The sequence below is a fragment of the Phasianus colchicus genome, chromosome 3, assembly GCF_987193195.1.
Source record: "Phasianus colchicus chromosome 3, bPhaCol1.hap1.1, whole genome shotgun sequence".
In the NCBI taxonomy this organism is placed as follows: Eukaryota; Metazoa; Chordata; class Aves; order Galliformes; family Phasianidae; genus Phasianus; species Phasianus colchicus.
In genome coordinates this window covers 36634600-36654853 of record NC_143438.1, presented here as the reverse complement: position 1 = coordinate 36654853, position 20254 = coordinate 36634600, and the positions used below count along the sequence as shown (strand labels likewise).

The 20254-nt window shown below is 43.6% G+C and overlaps 1 protein-coding gene across 1 annotated transcript in view; it reads right to left on the bottom strand.

Annotated features, from left to right (window-relative positions):
• The window catches only part of RIPOR2 (RHO family interacting cell polarization regulator 2), a 59138-nt gene that overhangs the window by 7849 nt on the left and 31035 nt on the right, over window positions 1-20254 (bottom strand). The window contains exons 6-16 of the mRNA XM_031589058.2: window positions 19516-19569; window positions 16621-16770; window positions 15665-15728; window positions 11959-12002; window positions 10817-10942; window positions 9357-9505; window positions 8484-8613; window positions 5477-6166; window positions 2794-2978; window positions 869-1037; window positions 114-249 (exon numbers count right to left, since the gene is read on the bottom strand). Coding sequence (XP_031444918.2) covers window positions 114-249; window positions 869-1037; window positions 2794-2978; window positions 5477-6166; window positions 8484-8613; window positions 9357-9505; window positions 10817-10942; window positions 11959-12002; window positions 15665-15728; window positions 16621-16770; window positions 19516-19569 — 1897 coding nt within the window. The remainder of the gene's footprint in view (window positions 1-113; window positions 250-868; window positions 1038-2793; window positions 2979-5476; window positions 6167-8483; window positions 8614-9356; window positions 9506-10816; window positions 10943-11958; window positions 12003-15664; window positions 15729-16620; window positions 16771-19515; window positions 19570-20254) is intronic.

Sequence of the window (20254 nt, the reverse complement as noted above, 5' to 3'; positions counted from 1 at the left end):
TATGAGTTGTCTACTGCTATGGTGCACTCCCTGCAGTTACGGTGGTTATTTCAGCAGGCCCCCTGCCCAAACCAGCCCTTTTCAGAAGGAAGACCCCCTAATGTGTCTCTTACCATCAGTAAGGGAGGTGATGCTTCCCAAGTTCTCGGTGCTGATCTCTGCAATATTCTCCATTACAAGAGTCTGCCTGGACAGCTTATCAAGGAGGTCTCTTGTCACAAATGGTGTTTTACCGGAGAAGACAATTTGCTAATGGAGACAAGATGGAAAGGAGGAAAAGGAGTCATTTTGAAGCCTCAAAACTTAAACCTCTGAAACACCTGGCACCTGAAGAAATGCAATGGCAAATTCTTTGCCTGGAATTATCAAATATTTCTTGTTGCTCTGCTCTGCTTTGGCTCCGATCCCCTGCCCAGCTGCCTGTGTTTGTTTAGTGTTTTCCCATGGCCAATACTCCCTGCTGTTGACATCTGCATTTCCTTCAGCAGTCCAACATCATTCATATCAAACCTGGACAGTGATCAAGCCTGCCTCCCTCAGCTGCATATTCACTGTGTGCTCTTGTATATGAGCCCCAAACTCCCTTTTTCTCATACTTGTGAGTCAGTGGAGTGTCCAGCTCAGTGCTAAGGGTACTGGAATTAGAGTTGTTCTGCATTGCTCCAGTAGGCTTCTGGAAAAAAATTGCTGATTATATCTGAGGTCAGTCTGCTCCAAAATGCTGCAACTGTTGTGGTGGGGGTGAAGAATACGGGGAGGGGAGGCTCCCATTGCCACCACAGCCATCCCAGCACTTGCTGGCCTTGTTAAACCATTTACACCCATGAAAATGTAAAAATATAACGCGAAAATGAACTATGCTCAGTACCTGGATGAGCTGTGTGCAGTACTGCAAGTGCTTAACTATGGTTATATCGAGGCTGTCGCTTCCTGTGGTCAGGGGCAGAGGGCTGCCAGCAACGCTGGTGCCTACTCCTGTGTCCTCAGTCAGGGCTTCACTGAGGTGGCCCCTGGCTTCGGGGTGCTCAGTCCTGTAACTGCAGAGGGAGGAGAAGGTTAGTGTGGGGCTGTGGCTGCCTGGGCAGACAGACACACGCTCACTCAGAGATGGGCAACAAGCACGGAGCAGAGCTGAAAGCAGCGCCCTGGGACCACACAGCCCTTAGAAAGCCAGAAACATGGTGATGAAGACATCGTGTCACACTTGAGCAGTGGTATGTGAGGCACGGTAGGGACAGACCTTGAACAACATGGTGTTTGCACCAGCAAGTGTCTATAACCTTTCTGTCACATAGAGCACAAACACTGGGAGTAAACACCCATCTCTCAATAAATTATCTCCCATATTAGTCCAGAAGAAATAGCGTTACAGTTGTCTGGTCTCAAGTACTGAGCTGCTGAGAGCAGATTTAGGCTATCAGCATCTTTCTGGTGCCAAATTCAATGGTCATTACAGGAAGAAAGGGAAACCACTGCTGGAATAAGGGACATGATATTTTCATAGGCTGTTTTAGGCACACTGTGTACAGCTTAGTTTGCCAGTAGTTTCTGTAAGAGCGTAAAGCTGTTCTCACTGTGTTTTAAATCATTATTTCCAGCTTCGTCTTGTACAAATGATCCTCCCTGTGTTTAAATACAAAGCCCAAGGTCAGGTCCCAGACTACAAGTGTGCTTGGCTGCAGGTCTAGGAGCGTCAGCGCCTGCAATCCTTACACTGAGTCACACGCAGCTAAAAGTGGAAGCAGGAATCCACGTTGTCTGGGATGAGCCCAGGGGGAAAAAATGAGATTTTTAACTTCTACTTTAAGATTTTAGTTAGGTTCCAAGTTAGCTTACAACTAACTTCAATTTCTTCTGCTCAAGTTAAAATTATGATGAAGTGCCTGCTTAAAGCCAAATCTTTAAATCAGTGACCTAAGCTCAGAATACCAGAACAGCAAGCAAAATAACTTTCTGAGTTTTTCTTCCCAGCCTGGGAAGAGACAACACAGTGAAATAATGGGATCTGAATGGTTGTTGCTTGTTTGCACTCAGAATTGTTTTGAACAGGCCATAATAAGGTGTGAGAAGCAGAGTTCCCCTGCTGGAAAGCATGGGAGCTGAGCTCTGCTTTTTCTTTTTTTCCTGCTCTAGTGCCACACATGGGCAGTGGTAAGGAAGCAGATGTGCTTTTAGGATCTAATGATTGAAACACAGCATCTTACGGTCACACAACAACGGCAAACCACGACACAAAACACCACAGCTTTTTTTTTTTCTTCTCTTTTTTTTCCCTCAAAAAGACCAGAAGTGATGAAAGAAGGGCAGGTAACACGCAGGGCCATGGACAGAGTACCAGTCATCACTCTTACATTCCAAAGGAAACCTACACCATGCTGCTTAAATCTGGCCCTGTGTTATTGTTATTGACAAGCTTAATCCACTGCAAAGACTCATTCGGCTAGAGAGAAAAGACAAAGGGAGGGGGGGAAAAACCACAGAGGAATTAGTAATTACATCCAAGGAAAGCCAGGTCCAAACCTATGTCAAGGAAGAGGCTCTGCCAGTATCGATGACAGCTTAATTTAATTTACCCATCTCTTTTGAGGGGGCAGATTGTGCATATTTGAAAAGATTATCCTGGAAGCTAAAGATTTGGTACGCAGCAGCCACCGTTAACCCTCTGACCCTATAAACTCCTCCAGGATTTGTCAGTCTTCCTTGAATAATGTGTGCACCGGGATCCTCTGTTAGCAACAAAGAGCTGGGGGATCAGTTTGGCTTAAGCGCAGCTGGCAGTTGCTACAAACTTACCTATTCTTCTCAACCTCAGTATCTGAAAATACTGAGTCTGCACCTCCTCCACCATTACAAACCTCCTCACCACCACCATCCTCATCATCAAAGTCAGAGGTGTTCAGGAAATCAAAGCTTTCTAAAGCACTTTCAACTGTTAGACTTAAACTGGAGGACCTGCTTCGGCTTACTGCTGGCTTGCACTGCAAAGGCAGAACGAACCAATGAAAACCCCAGATATTAGCTACTACTGAAAGAAAAACATAGAGGATAAAGCTTAAAATTTTCAAATTCTTCATTTTATTTATAATACTTCATTTTATTGGGTATTTCATTTCAAACCTTCATATTCATAGCATACACAATCAAAGCCTGGGAACTAGAAAATCCCTTTCTCCTCCCCTCCCCCTCCTACCTCCTCTTTTGCCCAAAGAGAAGACCTGCAAAGGCAAAAGTCAGCATGTTTTATAGAAAGGACAGGTACATCTCAAGTCCAAGTGACACAGCTTTCAACACCCTCCAAAAGGAGAGATGGTAATTAGAACACTGGAATTTGAAAAAGAAAGGCACATTGCATAATGGCTGTTAGAGGTACAAAAGCAGGTTTATATGTAAATACATATACAATGGCACTACTGAATGTATTCCAGATATAACTCCAATGAAGCTAAGCCACATTGGTCCCACATCTGCAGATGTATACATGTGATGGAAGACAGAGGACTTCTGTGGCCTTTGAAGCCACATTGCTTATGAAGGAAAAGCTAATCATGCATTGATTTCCTAGGTGACAGAAAAAGGTAGCATTCTAACCTGCAAACCAACAGTGCCTAGAGAGGGAGGAAATCATCCTATCTCACTTCTGGGATGAAATATCATCAAGGCATTGCTGGCGCTGCAGGAAGTACCAAAGCCCTGGTTACATGTGGTGCTTCATCCAGCTGTGCCCACAGACTTGATGCCAAGGTTACTTTGCCAGAGCAAATGATGATCAGCAGCTGGAGTTGTGTGAGGACTTCTGCACCTCATGCACTGCATGACCACTGATGCAGGCACAAAGCTGCATCTTCCAGTCCCAAGTAGGAACCAGGACTCTGTTTCAGCTTGTAAAAGGAAACAAGCTGGCCTCCGAGTTTGGACTTGGCTCCTCTAGAACTGTCAATGTTTGAAGTCTTGTTTCTAGTTTGTTTGCACAAATTGTATGTTAGCATTTATGATGCTTGTCACCTTGAACTGACAGCACAGTCTTTCGCTGTTCAAACACAGTCCACAACATCTCCACAGGGCTGTCATACTTCTGTGGCACAGATGGCTTTAGCTGCCACTTCTTTCAAGTCTGGTAGTGCAGCTTCTTCAGGCAAGAGCAACAGCAACATGTGGGCTTCATGTTTCTCTTGACCACCTGACACGGCCAAGAGAGCTTTCTTCAGCCACAGCTGGATTCCAGCTCAGCCTTCTGAGCCCAGCACAGCCACTGGGGATGCTGTGCATCCACTTGCAAGCTGGTTAATAGCCACATGCAGATGGAAAGCAGGTCTGGGAGAAGCAGCCATCCCCAGGGCTCCTGTCTGCACATCTGTCCTCTCCCCCACCATGCCTGTCCCTTTATGGCTTCTGATAAAAGGAAAGTGAATGAGCAGTCTCCACTGTCCCTGTGTTGCTTGGACACTCAACTTCATGGCAGAGCAGCCATGAAGTTGAAAATTAACAGCAATGGTAGCTTTGCCTGCTTCAAATACTGGGGAAATAGTACGAAAATCAGGGGCTGTCAAAAAAACCCCACCTAACTTGGGGAAATACCATGCAGCTGCATACACCAATGGAAACAAAGATGTTAACAAAGCTGTGGGCTTTTTTTTGTTAAAAGATGAATGCTTCCCTCCTTCCTCCTCAGCCTTGTTTTTAAAGGATGAGGTTTAAATGACTATCAGACCAACTTGCATATGAATATGAAGCATTTGAAATGATTACTTCCCATGTGATACTATTTGCACAGTAACACATCACGAGCTATTATTCACAGGGGAGATATGAGTCACAGTGATCAGCAGTCAACATATTAACAACACACATACAAAATTCATTACTTCTTTCCAATCTCCAATGTGTTTGGTTCATCCTGGTGTAAAGACAGGATTTCTTCTTTTAAAAATGCATGGGGGAAAAAGAGAAAAGGCTTGGGGAAAAAAGCAGGAAAGGAATGGCAACCTTCAGCAGGATCTGTGCTTCAAAAATTACTTTGGCAATTCAGAAAATTCAGCTGCCATGCATACATTGCCTGATCCTCAGCTGGTGTAGCTCTGCAGAGCTTTGTGTAGTTCAATGCCAAAGTACACCCACCAAGGATGCGGCCTGTGAATTTCATACGCAGAAGATTGGCTATAATCTGATCTCCAGTATGGCACAACTAACAGGCTCTCAAGCGGTTTCTGCAGAGAAAGGCATAATGTAATTACCCCTCTGCCATTGTACCTTTTTCTCTTTCCCCCACGTTTTGAGTAGATTAAAGGATCCATTGCTCAAGCATACAAGGCTACCATCAGCACACTGCAGACAAGTTTAAAAATACAACACTGTAAAAGGGTGCTCCAACAGGAGCAAACCTGTTTAGTGATCTCTGATTTGATGTTTGCATGGAAGAGGAAGAGATTCTGCTTGCTCAGACCTCCTTTAGTGTAGTACTTTCCGAAAACGTACTCACTTTTAGGATGTCATCCAGATGCATCACTTCCTGGTCCAGGTCCTGAAACTCTTTGTACTGCTCTTTATGCGGCTCAAGAGCTAAGAGAAGCCCTTGCAAGGCTTCTTCAATGCTTCCATCGAGATAAGACTTGTAGCCTTCTGATTCCCCACTGATGGACCCCTCACACGGCAGCCTCTCTGGGGTCCCAGGCACCTCAGTAGATGTAAGCCTTTTCACCAGCTGCTTGGTGATGTTGCCCTCATAGGTGTCCAGCTCCACCGGCTTTAGCTCAGAACCTTCATCTGTGTCCTGCAGGAGAGACACCGGGACGCTCGCCTCTATAAAGACACGATCACTCCTGGCATCAGAGGGCTTTTGGCAAACTTCAGAATGTGCCCTAGGGGTGGCCTTGATCCTGGTCACTGCTGCCTCTCCCGGGCACGGCAGGTCCTTGGGCTCAGGGACAGAATCTCTGCAGGAGTCACTGCTGCTGCAGTCTGGGCTCGAGCTCTCGGATGACTTGAGAGCTCGGTGCTGAGTAGCAGTGGTGGTGATATCGGGGCTGGAGCTGACGTGAGCAGAGGAGGGCTCTGCTGGGTTGGCAGGGGGCACGCGGTCTTCATAAGGCAGGTCGCCGAAAGTGAAGGAGAGAGGCCGCTTCTCAGTGGTTGCCGTTCCATTTTCAAAGACATCATCTGGCAAGTTTGACTGAAAAGATAATTGAAAAAGAGAGAAAATGTCTTTCGTGTCTCATTGGAAAGAAAAAAAAATCTATGTGTCTGGGCAAGACAAATGCAAGGAATAAGATTAGAGAAGCAGTCAAGACTTGAGAATTGGGAAAATCACTTGAAATCCAACTTGTGCTTTCATCTGGCACAGTTCCTGACTCCAGTAGGATTCTGCTGGGAACGCTAGCTTCAACATCTCTTTGGGGTAAGCCAAGAGCTCTGGTAAGTATGTCCCACAGCAGCCCCAAGCACTGTTTGTCTAAGCAAATTGACTCCGACAGCACTTCCATGGCACTGCCCCACTTCTTGTGGGAAATCCTCTTGGTGGGCTGCACTCAAGCTATCTTGGCTACATTTTCATGCTCTTACAGATTTCTGTAGTATTTATTTCCTGACTTTTAAAGTAGCAATCCCTAAACTGCAAAACAGTCTGCTCCAAAAGTTTCTCCAGTGTCACATCATTTTAATGGGGATATGACCATGCTATTCCTTTCCTGTAGAAACTACACTCTGCATGTGGCACAGATACCTCTGCCTATTGCTGAACGTGAGCTACACAAGAATCATGTTCAACACGAATTTAATCCAAAAGGAAAGAGAAGGATTTGTGTGGTGGTGTACTGACCAGGACACTGATCACATAGGAAACAAAAACAGAATATATAGATCCAAAAATGATATCATATGTACCTCTCAAAGTGATTATCAGCACATACATATGTTCACCTCTGGCTCACCTACGGGGATACTCACTGCAGGTTGTCTACCTGATCCCACTGCTTATCTGACCTACAAATTTTGCCTTAATTATTATCTCTTGTTAAATTCACTTACTGCACATTGGAGAGAGTTAGAACATTTCTGCTGACTTTTTCCCTGCTATCAGGTTTGGAGCATCTCAGAGCTGTAGTACACATCCTTCGATTATTTTACACAATTTTTAGAACAGAAAGAAAGGCAAAAAGCAGTAAGGAGGGGAAGTACAAGAACCTGCCTGGAGCCAGAATGTAATAAATCAAAGCCTGAAATTTCACACTGATGGGCTCTGAAGCAAATTTTAGCCTTCATTACGTGTCAAACTCATGCAAAAGCACAGCACAGATGAATGACAACTAGTATTTTGCTGACAATTTGCTGGAAGGAACTATAGGCACTCCCATGTTGGCAAGGTACTCACAGTTAAAATGTTCAAAATTTTCATCATTTTCCCAGCAGCTTTTTTCCCTAAACATAACAATACTCTTAAGAGTTATTTCTTCTTTCCCCTCACATGAGTATACTTTCAGCCTCTCCTTTACTGCTGAAAGTCAAGTCACTCAGCAAATGTATAACATCAATCAGTATGGCACGCCATTTTTAATAACTCCATTTTTAAGAATACCATATTGGGTTGTGCTCCTGCTCTGCACTCCCCTCTGCACTCAGAACATTACCCCTGAAGAAAAACCAAGAGGAACTTTGCTTTACCTCAAGCAGCATGGTCTCACACTCACACCCCTATCAGCAGTCAGCAAAATAAGCAAGTTGCACCAGAGAGCAGCACACGAGGCATGCATGGGAATGGAGATGCCAGATGGGGACTGATAAACTCCTTTAGCACACAAATACCAGGACTCACATATAGCTCTAGCCCCACTTTGGGGCTTAGCCTGAGCGATGGCAGGTCACTAAAAGAGCGACTGCGCCGAAGCTTGTCAAAGAAAGTGTCTTGCAGAGCATCTAAGATTGCCAACCTTGGCCTGTCTTGCAGGGGATGCAGCCATTTCTTCAACAGTTAAAAGCAAACATGGTGAGGAGGGCAGGTTAACTGAATGCTTTGTAGCAGAGTATTTAAATTACAGGCATGGGACATAGACTTGTAAAATTCATATCTCTACAGATGACCTATTCAGCTTAATACACAGTCCTTATAAAGCATTCAGAATTTCTTTCACACAAAATCTAAGAGCACCTTACAAATCTCTTTTTTACCAGGGAACACATTAAAAATACTACTGCTGCAACGGCTCTTTAACCACTGCTACAGGAGGAACAGATATTTTATAAAGATTACTCAAGTAACACAGCAGTCAGGGGAGAAGAGTAGTTACATGGTAGTTGGCCATATAGCATGCCAGGACTACCGCCACCTTTGAGGATTAGGAGCTAGAAATGCATTTGCTTTGTAAGTATTTGTGAGGGTAACTTGCTGACACCAGGGAAAAAAAGCCTAGATGTAGAAAGCAATGAAGCGTTTGCAGTGTTTGAACTGTGCTAGGGTTTCTCATTACATAAACATGAAGCCAAGGAAGGCTTACAAAGAACGAGTGATCCTTGAAGGTTGGCGTCTCTGGAGTGCCTTGGCTGTACATGGACATTCTCCTTTGGAGAGCAGAGGCCTTGCTCACGTTTCCCGTGGAGGGGGTCAGGTCCTCCACATCAAAGGGGCTGCAAGCACACGGACAGGGGGAAAATAAAAAAAATAATTAAAAAAAAATAATAAAAAAGCATTGTTAGGCTGATGGAGAAGGAATTTCAGGTCCGCAGAAAGGATTTTTTGAAAAGGGTGTTTATTAGCACATCAAAACTCAGAGGTGGCATTTTTTTAACTGAAGTGTTTTAAAAGAAAATGTTAATTAAGCAGCAGGCTCAGAAGTACAGTTTTCATTTCTAAAAGCATTTTATTCTCAGAAACCTTTTATGCAGTACTGCCTGCTTCTCACAAGAAGAATATTCTTGGAGCTGAGTTGACAGATAGAACGTGTGATAACAAGGTAGGTGCTCAGCAGACTTAACAGTAGCTAATAGAGCTGTTGTACTATAAAGGAAATCAGATGCTGCCATTGCTAGCTTCATATTTATTGCATTACAAGAAACAGCATACATGACTGTAAAACTTAAAAACATTAATACTACTTAAGAAATGACAGTTATCTATTTCATTAAAACACACTGAGAATTGGGTTTGAATCCAAACATTATCAGCTTACCCATCTCGCCACTACAGATAGACAGTGCTAGGAAAGAAACTTCCCACTGCCCTCATGCCACATACAAAAACCACAAAGTCCAGCTTTGAAGCCATATTTTTTTCCCACAAAGAGACCATATTGATAGACTGTATGATTTTTATCTACTTTTTTTTTAAAACAGCCACTTGACCCAGAGACCATCCAACCAGTTTTACTTACTACCAGGTGATTTCAAGGTTCAGCTTAATTGTGCCAAGGTCATTAATGTCTACTGCAACCACCTGGGGCCGAGCTGCAAATAGGTCTTTTGTTTCACAGGTAACACTTCCTACAAGGATGTGAGTAGCAAGTCCCTTCACTTCTGTCACCTATGAGAGAAAAAAAAAACAGGATATCCATGATCATGCAAGGTACTGTAATCCTTAATTACAATAAATGGTTTAGTTTTTTTTTGGTCTTGGGTCTCTTGCTAGAAGGCTTTTAAAATATGATTATATTTGTTGCGTTTTCATTACTTAGGAGAAAAATGAAATTTTTTCATAGATGTATAATTGCACACAATCATGCTTATGAAACATAGGCATATCTTGTATGTTTACTTTATGGTTTTTGTTGGTGTCAGAAGAGAACAAGCAGACTGGGTCAGACCAAGGACCGTCTTGTGTTGTACTTGTTATTTAGCAGTGACTGCATGCAGAGTCTGAGGGAATGGCAGTAGCAGGCATAGTGTATCTGGTGTTATTTCATCTAACGTTCTCTCTGCAATAGGCAGCTTTCATATTAGGGCATTTCCTAATAAAGTTTGCCTACCTAGTAACTCCTAAGGGGACTCATGTCTCTGTATTTGTTTCCAGTAACTCTGAACATATGTAATCCTTACATCTACAATGGTGTTTGGAAAAGACTTGCACAAATCTAGTAGGGAAGAATCCCTCATAAAACCATATAAGTTTTTATAGTAAGAGTAGAGTATAGCGCTATTCAAGCTTATGTGTGTGTATATCTCTTTTCCTGAAAATTCAGAGGGATAATTATACATGCAGATCCTGTACAGAGGACAGGATCTGGAGTCAGGCATGAAGAGAGATGTTAAACTTTGGGAACTGCTGTGTGGGAATTGCAAAAAGAATCAGGTGCACAAGTTTGTTTAGCGCAGCTGGGTGGTAGGACTGAGCTCTGGGCTGTTCCAACTTACACCTGATTGTCCCCTATATGTGTTTGAACTAGAGACCTCTGCGTTTCTCCAGATCAACAGATGCTGCTCTTTTATCTGAGCAGCATTAACTAACTCATCAGCAGTGGATTTTTGGGGTTTTCAGTTTGCTTTTGTTGTTGTTTTGCTGAATACTGTTAGCAAATAAGTTTCTACAGATTTATGTTGCTTTAGTGCAAATGACTAAGAGTTGCTGGAGAGCAATGTGAGGCAAGGGTTACATTAGTAAAGGTACCTGTACAGGGAGCATTAAGACAACCTCTCCCACAGGGCTACCAAACTGATTAGCCTTGTAGCATCTAGAATTGCATAGTACTATGGCACTTCATTCAGTGAAGTGTGCTTGAAATACTAATTATGACTCATTTCAAAGAAGTTACATGGTCTACTGTATTTTTGCTGATCGTGCACGTAGAAGTCTCTTGGCTCTTGTCTTGCTTGCAGGCAGACAAGTTAGTATGCATACCTTTATGGAGATCAGTCCAACAATGAGAGGGAGGAAGACCATTTCTTCTCCATCCCAGCTTTGCTTGCCATTCACTTCTATTTTGCCTTTCAATTTCCATCGCTGGCGACCATAACGCATGAAAATCTGAAAAAGAGAAGTCCTCTTATTATCCTGAGAAATTTGCTCCCTTAATGCTTGAATACTAGAAAGGGAAGGTCCCCTTTTGCAGTTCCCTAACTCCTAGAGCTTGATGGGTAGGCTAGGTGGGGTTTGGCCATCCCCTGTTGAGAGGCCTCTGCAGTTGCAGGGCTTTGGCTGATGATGAAAACAGAGTGGTGCAACACCTCAAACTGAGGTGGTATGCTGGTATGGCTGCACGGACTTCAGAGCTGGCTGGGTGAAACCAGCACCAACATTGGGCCTGCAGAGGCTTGTAGGCATGAAAGTGGTGGGAAAAATTGATGATAGCCAGAGTGGGGAATCAATGACCAAGACAGCTGTGAAGTGCAGACTGTAGGGGGAATCCATAATCAAACCACTGCAAATTCCCTGCTGGACAGAGCTGGAGGGTTTTAGTTTAACGTGTTTCTAATGAACCTGCTTTTGATGTTCTCTAGGTCACTGCAATGACCTGAGATACTGACACAGCTTCACACCGTGTAGCACTGGGGTCTCAAAAGAAATGATTCTGTGTCTTTTTGCTTCATCAAGAAAACTCCAGCATGCAGTTAAGAATGTTTGCAAGGACCTGTTCAGTGAGCTGCATACGTAGGGTGAGGCATATGCTTTATTTCCAGAAGAATTAGAAATGCTTGTTGAGAACAAGATGGTGAAAAGCATGCCCTAATTCTGGGAGACACTTAAACACAAGAAAAAAGCCTTATTTTCGTTTTGTTTTTTTTTTAAAAAAAAAAAAGAAGTCTTGTAGTTCATGGAATATCTATCACCCAGTGCTCCAAATGTAATTTTCAAGTCTTGTGACAGATGCCCTAACAAAGGAAGATAAGAGACCTGCAATGATTTTCAGAAAGCTTACAGGAAAACTAGCAGCTGTTTCTTGGTATGGAGATGTCAGTAAGTTTTATTCAATGTGGAGTAAAATGCAGCCTGCCTCCCTTGTAATTCTTCTTCTGTTGAACTGGAAGCCAAGTGCTACATACCTCATACTGATCCCCAGGGCAGAGCCGAGCGAAGCCAGCCAGACCTGGAGAGAGAGACAGGGAGAAAGGGTCAGTGCAGACAAACAGCCCTCTGGGTCTACCCGGTAGCCACCAGCTGTGACAGGAGAGGGCTGGTTTTTTTTTTTCTTTGATACAGAAATTCATCATGTAGTGGTTTTGTGCATATCAAAGACTTGCACTTCCCAGCTTTTTTTCCTCCGAGCATACTTTTCCCTTTTGTGTAATAACTATATAAAACAGAAGAAATAGCTTCCTGGCTTCAGAATCTGGGCTTCATGCTCTATCACAAGGCGTAGGCGAGCTGCTGGTTAACCAGCAAGCACTGCATGGTAACTCAAATCAGCCCCAACTATCAGTTCTAACAAGAAGTCTGTGTTATAACTTCCTAGTGGAAACACAGTGAGGGAGAGGAACTCCTGCATCCATAATGTAACTGCTGCTGTACTACCCCAGTGTCTTTGAGCACTAACTACATCAAGAACCACAAGTGACCTCTGTAATATGACATTTATCCTGTTTTTCCCCAGAGGGGTGAGATATATGCCACAACAGCTTTGCTGTGCTGTCTGCTTGAGAGCTTTTCTTAAAAGGATGTCATGATGCTATTTCTGTGTAGGCACCATACATATGAAATGGAACGTTTCCTGGGGCTTGTGACCATTCTGGAGTCCCAGTGAAGCCACCACCCTCCTCCTGCCTTGTAACTTGCCCTCTTGCAGGATGGGGACAACTGGCTGCTTTCTGGTCACCCAACTCTCTGCATAGGGAATCTCTTCTTCCTCACTGATCTCTTCATTAGATAGCAACTGCATTTATTTTGATATCAAGAAAAATTAATTGCTTCATTTCCTTCAGCTGCTCACCACCCCAGGCATATACCACATCTTTTTTTGTCTTTTCATACCAGCTGCCACTGGTACTCTCAGAGAGAGAGAGAAAGAGGTGTGTTAGCATCAGCACAGCTAAGATGTGCCCCAGTGTTGGCTTCTACTACCAGGCTGCAGCTGGACTGTGGGACCAACTAGATCCCTTTTGTGCAGTCATGGCCTGTACTTGTCATCTGCCGATCTTTCATTTCTTTCATCAGAAAATAGTTTTCTTCACTCATCCTATTGCTTAGCTGAATAAAGATGCCCTTGTTCAGAGCTCATATTACCAATTCCTGTCTAATTTATTTACTGTTTATAAATAATTCAAACTTTCTAGCACTCCACTGCTGCTCCCCTCTCCCTAGGCACACTTTTACAAAGGAATTTGATCTCTGCTGGGATGCATCTCTGAAAACATCTGAGGAACATAAAAGGCCCCTTCTTTGCTCACTGGATGGGGGATGTGGCTGGGGCCTCTGTGTGCATGCTGTCTGGAGCTGAGGTCTATGCTCAGTGACAGGCCCTGCCAGGCACCAGCTTAGGCAGGAGCTGAGGTCTAGGAATGAGGTCTTAAGGCTGCTGTTCAGGTCTCTGCAGCCAGATGATGGGCAGACCAAACAGTGCACAGCTGTTGAGCTCAAATCCCTGTCACAAGGCACGTAGGTTTTGGTGACATGAGTGGCTCTTGGGGCCTCAGTGTATAGCAGGAACCAACGGCTCTTACCATAGAATCATTAAGGTTGGAAAAGACCACTAAGATCACCTAGTCCAATTATCTACCCATCTCCACTAACCACATCCATCAGTGCCACACCCACACAGTTATTAAACACCTCACTGGGCAGCCTGTTCTAGTGCCTTACCACTCTTTCAGAGAAGAAATTTTCCCTAATATTCAACCTGAACCTCCCCTGATGCATCTTGAGGCCATTCCCTCTTGCCCTATTGCTGTTACCTCTGGAGCAGAGGCTAATCCCCATCTCCCTACCACCTCCTGCTTGTACAACTTCAAATAGCTTTGTAAAAGCAGTGTCCTGGGCTCAAGATACAGGAGGGGAAGGTGGTTGCTTTTGGGAGGTCAGTGCAATTAGTGGCAGGACAGGGCTGCTAGGTGGCTATATAAGGTATCAGAACACAAACATATTTTGTGTTCAGGGCCCTGAAGCCTTCTGCAGCATGCATAGCTCTACTCGAGTGCAGGAATGTGGGCAGGTGGACTTCACTGCTGGACCAGTGTTGCTCTGAGATGGCTGAGTGTTTTGCTGTCTGCTGTTCCGGGGCTTCAAAGAAGGGCAAGGGCACTTCTCTGTGCATTGTAACAAGGTGCTTGGCTTACCCATGCAGACTTTCTACAGTCCCACATTGGGTTTTCTTGTTTAATTTCAGCTGATTAATCCTGAGCTACTGTTCATTCTTGCAAGTTTGTTATCTTTATTTTGAGAATTCATTAGGCTTTAAAAAAAAAAAGTTATGTATTGTACGATCAACAGGTATACAGTGGTTAGGGTAAGTAGGGTTATCGTGGTGGAAAGACAATAAATGAAAAATGCTCACTAATGTTGTAGGCTTACAATATTCTCCACGAGGAGCAATCTCCAAGAAGAGATCCTTCCTCAGTGGAAGTCAGCACTTAAATGGGCTCTAGGAGAGGTGGAGTCAGGCTCCAACCCTTCTGGTAGCACAGGTGAATTGCCTTCACCTGTGCTCCTGTGGCTGACTCATTGCTTGCCTCAGGTGGTCAATCAGAGGTTCAGGCCGTGGTCAACAGTTCCCATACATATATCAATCATAAAAACACAGCATAGGCTCCCTGCTTCCTGATGGTGCTGTGTGGGTTGGCTTGCTTTTCATGTAAGCAACAGAGTATACACTAAAATAACTGTCACTAGAGTGGCTAGAAACAGGTAAGCTTTGGGGGGAGGAATACCTTGATTTTTAACATTAGATTCTAAAATTAGTTGGCTGTGCTGTGGTGCAATGAAAGGATGCTTGCTATGTGATCACTAGGCTTTTGTGCTGGAGCTGCTCTAGCTGTGCTAATAGCAAAAGTTGGATTGTCCTACTGGATTCTCATTCCTAGGGAAAGTAACCTAGGTAGGAGTCATGGTGTCCTAATTAGAAAATACTTAGTAATATGTTATTTCTCTTTGTTAATTTCTCATTTGGCTTCTTTATGGTACAAGAATGTTTAGATAGAGCAAACCACAGATAACAGCTATCTGCTCCACTGTAGCCCACGGGCATTCCTAGAAGACTTGGGCATATAAGAGAGAAGGGGCCAGGCCTTTTCAGCCCAGTTGTTTGTGATGCCCTGATGCCTTCTATGACACATCACCTTGTCTTGAACTGTGCATTACACTGCATTTGCAGCAACTATGGAAATACCATGAGGGGTGCAGCTTGATGCAATTTCCTTTCTGTGCTGCATGGCCTCAGGTTTACTATTTTGAAGTTCAGCTCCATGGACATTCGTGTAGCTCTTAAAGGGTTGTGGGGATAGAGGCAAAAGGTGCAGCAGCCTTCAAGCTGAATTGCTTTGGCTGTTGGGAAGAGCATTTCGGAGAACCTAACTAGCACATCTCCCTTGAAAACATGAATCATCTTATTGGAAGAATCTCTCTGCAAACTGCCCCCAGCTCTGTGATCCTTTCCAAGGGCAGAGGTGCAAGTCAGAGTTTGAAGGCTCAGCAATTAGTGCAGTGGAGGGGAAAGCATGCTTCTAAGTACATATAAAAACAAAGCATCTCAGTGCCCTCAGTATCAGGCACAGACTGACTTCTGCTGTTCAGTGAAAGGAAAAGTGAAAAAGTAATTACCTTTCATCTTGATACAAAACTCCCCCAGCAGGTTTTCCAGCTCTGCTTCAATGGTACACATGTTCTGTTATGAAAGACAGAATAGCGAGGTCAGAAAAACCGTCTTTTTTTTTTTTCTTCATAAATAAACACTTCTATTATGCAAAGGAAAGGTATTTTTCATTAAAATCAATATGCAAGAGCTACTCTTGTTTTTAGCAAAATCTGGCCCTAAAAAGCAGCTGAGCTATGCCTGCTCACACTGAAGCTGAATGTAACCCTGAGATCTAATCTTGGCATTAGCAGTGGGCAGCTGTGGCCCTTAAAGAATAGCATGGCTACTGTCCCTGTCTTCTCCAAGCCAGAACGTGGGCCAGCAGCAGCTCTGTGCCAGAGTAGCTCCCAGCGTGTTTTTAATCTCCCAAGAAACATGGACTACATTAAAAATAAAGACTGTGTGAGATGGGTACTTGACCCTCCCCAGAAGAGCTAGGCAAGATGCCACAGCTTGTGCACTGTGATGTTTGCAGCACTATAAGACTTTCCATAATTAAACTGCTGGTTTAATAAAATGAGATAGTAATCACAGCAATTGAAACTGGATGCAGAGCACAAGATGTCTGCTTGTTCTAGCTACCCTGCCACCCTAATGTCTGCAGGGTGGGAAGGAGCATGTATGGTTGCAACACACGTAGGTTCAGGGCAGATTTACTTCTTTACAAGCAGTGGTTCCTGCGGTATAGTCCTGGTCTTTTGGAACATAACTATTATTATTTCAAAGAACTCTATGGGCTTATGTCACCTGTCTTTATAAGATAGCAGGCATTCACTTGAGGACAAATAAATAATTAACAATCTTCCTTCACTAGTTTTACATCTAACCCCTTTATCTGGATGTGATTATCACTGAAATGAGTGGCCAAGTTTTCATGGCCTTTCAACAGTGAAAATGAAAGACCAAATGGATGAGGACATACCTCTGTATATTCTTTGTAACTCCTGTTGATTTCGGTTAAACTCTCTCGAGCTGCTTTGCTGGCAGGAGACATTGCAAAGGCCTGCTTCATTTTGCTGGCACCATCACAGAGACGTCTCTGAATACAGTAGGCCTCGTAAAGCTCATCCACCTAGAGCAAACAACAGGAACAGTGAGGAAGGGAGGGGAAAAAAAAAAAAGATAAACTGAGAACTCAATGAAGTAAAACAATTGTGTTACAAGGAAACTAAGCCAAACAAGTGGTTAAACCCTCAGATGGAGAGTGAGTGGATGAATGAAGCTGTCATACTATTACAGCTGACCAAAAAAAAAATCAGCACAAGATAAAAGTGTCTTCTACTGCATAAATCTCACTACCGTGATAACAGATGCTTTGCAGCAACTCATCTGCTTACCCTGTATGCCTTAAGTTTTGCTGGTGCCTCTCCCTCCAGTTTGAGACATGTGCAATTGCAGCTGAACGGGAGGAATGCAGCAAGCTTCTAAAATATATTGGTGTCGTAAGTGCTCTTTCAAAGATGTGGACAATGTCTACACTGCCAGATGGGAGTGGCATGTTAACTGGCACATTTCTTAGGGATGGCAGTGTCTTCAGTATTGCTAATGCCAGCCATGCATTAAGACTGTTGCGATATTGGACTGACAGGTAATAGTGGGAGAAAGGAGTGGTTTTAAAACCTCAAGAACTAGGAGTTGTAATCTGAATAAGAAAAAGTTTAGAAACAACTAATGTCAAATTAAGTATTTTGAACTTCAGCTCCATAGATTCTTGCGTAATTTCCTTGTGATCTTCTCAGAGTCCTTGGCATGGCCGAGGCACCAGTCATTCAGTAAGCAGTCTGAAGGTTTTGTAATACTTGGTGACGTACAATGTAAAGTTTCACATGGATCTAGCCTGCAGTGGATTTACATGTGTCTTATGTTTTGGTTTCCCTTTTCTCTCTAATCCCTGCACTGAATGTATATGGTTTACGCCATCCAAGCTGTCCAGTAGAAGTCTACAATGGTATAGTTTAACTTATGGTTGAGAAGACAGGTTTTCTTATCTGACGTTATCGAGGGAGGAGAGGAAAAGAGAAAGATGCATCTCTTCCTGCTTCTAATGTCCCTGTGAGGATGGAATGATATCTGTTCTTTATCTAGAATAACTGTTTTCCGTTGTTCTCTGACATTAAGCGTCTGGCCTACCCATGCTGGTGCTTTCTCATGGATTTTTGCAGCAGAATTTCTCTCTGTGGAAGCTTCCAGCACCTTGGTTTTGCTAGCCTATGATCATTTTGCTGTGCTAGAAATGATCCTGATCCAGGTGTCCTACAATTGTCTTTTTTTTTTTTTTTTTCAAGCCTGCTTAATCTCTAGCGAAAGGTGTCACTGATTATTTGTTTGGAGTGGGACTGCTCTTCCTGACTTCTTCAAAGCACAACGTTGACATGTATAAGGCAGACTTATATTCCTGATAGCAGAAGCCCCTATTGTTGGTTCTCCAACCAACATGGGAACTACTCTCCAAGTGAAATGGTGCAGCGAAGAGTAATGGAAGCCTTAGGCAGCATCTTGACATTTCAGAGTTACAGGAAAAACCTTCTTGGCAATGTACCCACGACTTTACCACTTCTAGGTTAGCACTGTTCCCTATGCTAAAGACAGCTCCTATAAATTGCCATTGCTTGGAGTTGACTCCTGCCATCAGGGTGGAGCACTGAGCTCGTCCTGCTATCTCCAGTGAGAACATACTCATCTGCCCTGATAAATAAGTATGGTCTGCTGCTGCATGCTGTTTCCCACCCTTTGCTTCCTATACAGCGGGTGCCCTTGTTCAGCACAGGGTTGAAAGAGCCCTTCGGCATCTGAAACAAAACTGTGCTGTCACCTGAACAAGCCCACAAGTTTTAATGCAATGCAACTCTGCTCTTCCTGCCTCTGTTGCTGTGGGTTACAGGAAGAAAACTAATGTGCTCAGATGACCAGCGTTATCCTCTTGCATTTGGTGCCTTTCATTCCTATTATAAGCATAGAAACCATTAGCTCTAACAGGGCTGGAGTGGGAAGGCCTTCAATGGAAATGTTCCCCAAGCAGTAATTTTGCCATTCATGTTGCCAGCAAGAAAGAAAGCGGGTGGGGGAACAAAATTTCAGTCTATTGCCTGTTGACTTTTTTTCAGCTCTCAGAGTAAGAGAACACAAAATTAAAAGGTTTGGATGGGCTGTCATAATTGGAGCACTTCAAGCTGTATGAATGCTTTTCAAATGGCTCTCAAAAGGCATTTCCTCCATCAAAAATAATTCCTTCTTTTGTCAGGCTCAGAAAAGTAACTAATAGCTAGCAGATATGTTTATAACCAAGAGAACGCATGTCGTGAGCCTCATCCAACTCTGAACTGTATAGGTATAAATCACAAAGTACCTCTACTGGGTACAAGACTCATTCTCACCAGTGCAATCAAGAGGATGTGAGCCCACCAAACCATGCAGCAGAAGATGCACAAGATGACTGAGACCAGCAAAAACATCCTAGGTGTGATGTGCTGTGGAGTTACAGCTGGAGAAGTAGATGGCTTTCAACTGTCACTCCACTTTTACCTATAGTTTATAAATAAGCACACTCTGAGAGACTTGCCCGAGAAAGCATCTGTTCCTATGTTCTCACTATGGCTAAAAGTGCATGGGAGTGTTGTGGGGCATGGAGAGGAGCTGGACATCAGAGGTTACCAATGAAAACCCTCTTTATCTCTGAGCACCAAGCTGTTAGAGCAAAAATACTGAATCTGGGAGAGGCTTTGTCAAATCCACCTCCCTGGAAGGTGGAGGGAGGGGAGCAGTAGTAGGCCCAGGGGTTGTTTTTTCTAATGTAGGACATGCTTGGGGTGCTTGTTACCTTGCTGATGTGGAACTCCAGCCTCCTCATGTATCGCTCAACTGCTTTGATTTGCTGGGGGAAACAGAAAGGTAGAGAGTGAGGCACATGTGAACATGTCTGCAAGATATCTCCACATTAGCTTGTGGTCTTCAGATTCCCAGGAGTCTGAGGAACTCCTCCTTAACACACGCAAGCCATTGCTGACCACGAATCCAGCCTCAACTGTCCCACCTTATTGTGATTAAGCTGCTGCTGAAAATGGAGCTCACTGATATCTGCACATAATATGCTTTTAGGTATGAAAACATGCTTTCTGATGGAGTCTGCATCAATTTTCTTTGATGCAAGTTCCCTAGTTCATTTGAAATTAATAAGTTGAGCACTTTTGGCTTAAAAACCTCTGTATTTTAACTACTTTGAAAGCCTATATTAAAACTGGTAAGATTTTGCATTTCAAAAACCTATTCTTCTCCTGAATAAACTGTTTTTGAAAGCAAAATCAAGCTTGTCATTTTAATTGAAAAAAGCCAGATAGTTCAGGAAAAGCTTTTGAGGGCTTTTATTTTGTTTCAGCCAAAATTTCCCATACAGAAAGAATACTTTCAATTCTTCAGCTTGTTCTCCTCCCAGCAGTGGCCAGAGCAGGAGTAAGCAGTGACCACACAGGCTAGAATTACTCCAAGGGCAGCTATCAGCAAGCCCACCTCTATACATTTCAATCCTCTGGGGAGTTTATCCTGCTCTTTTGAATGTCCAT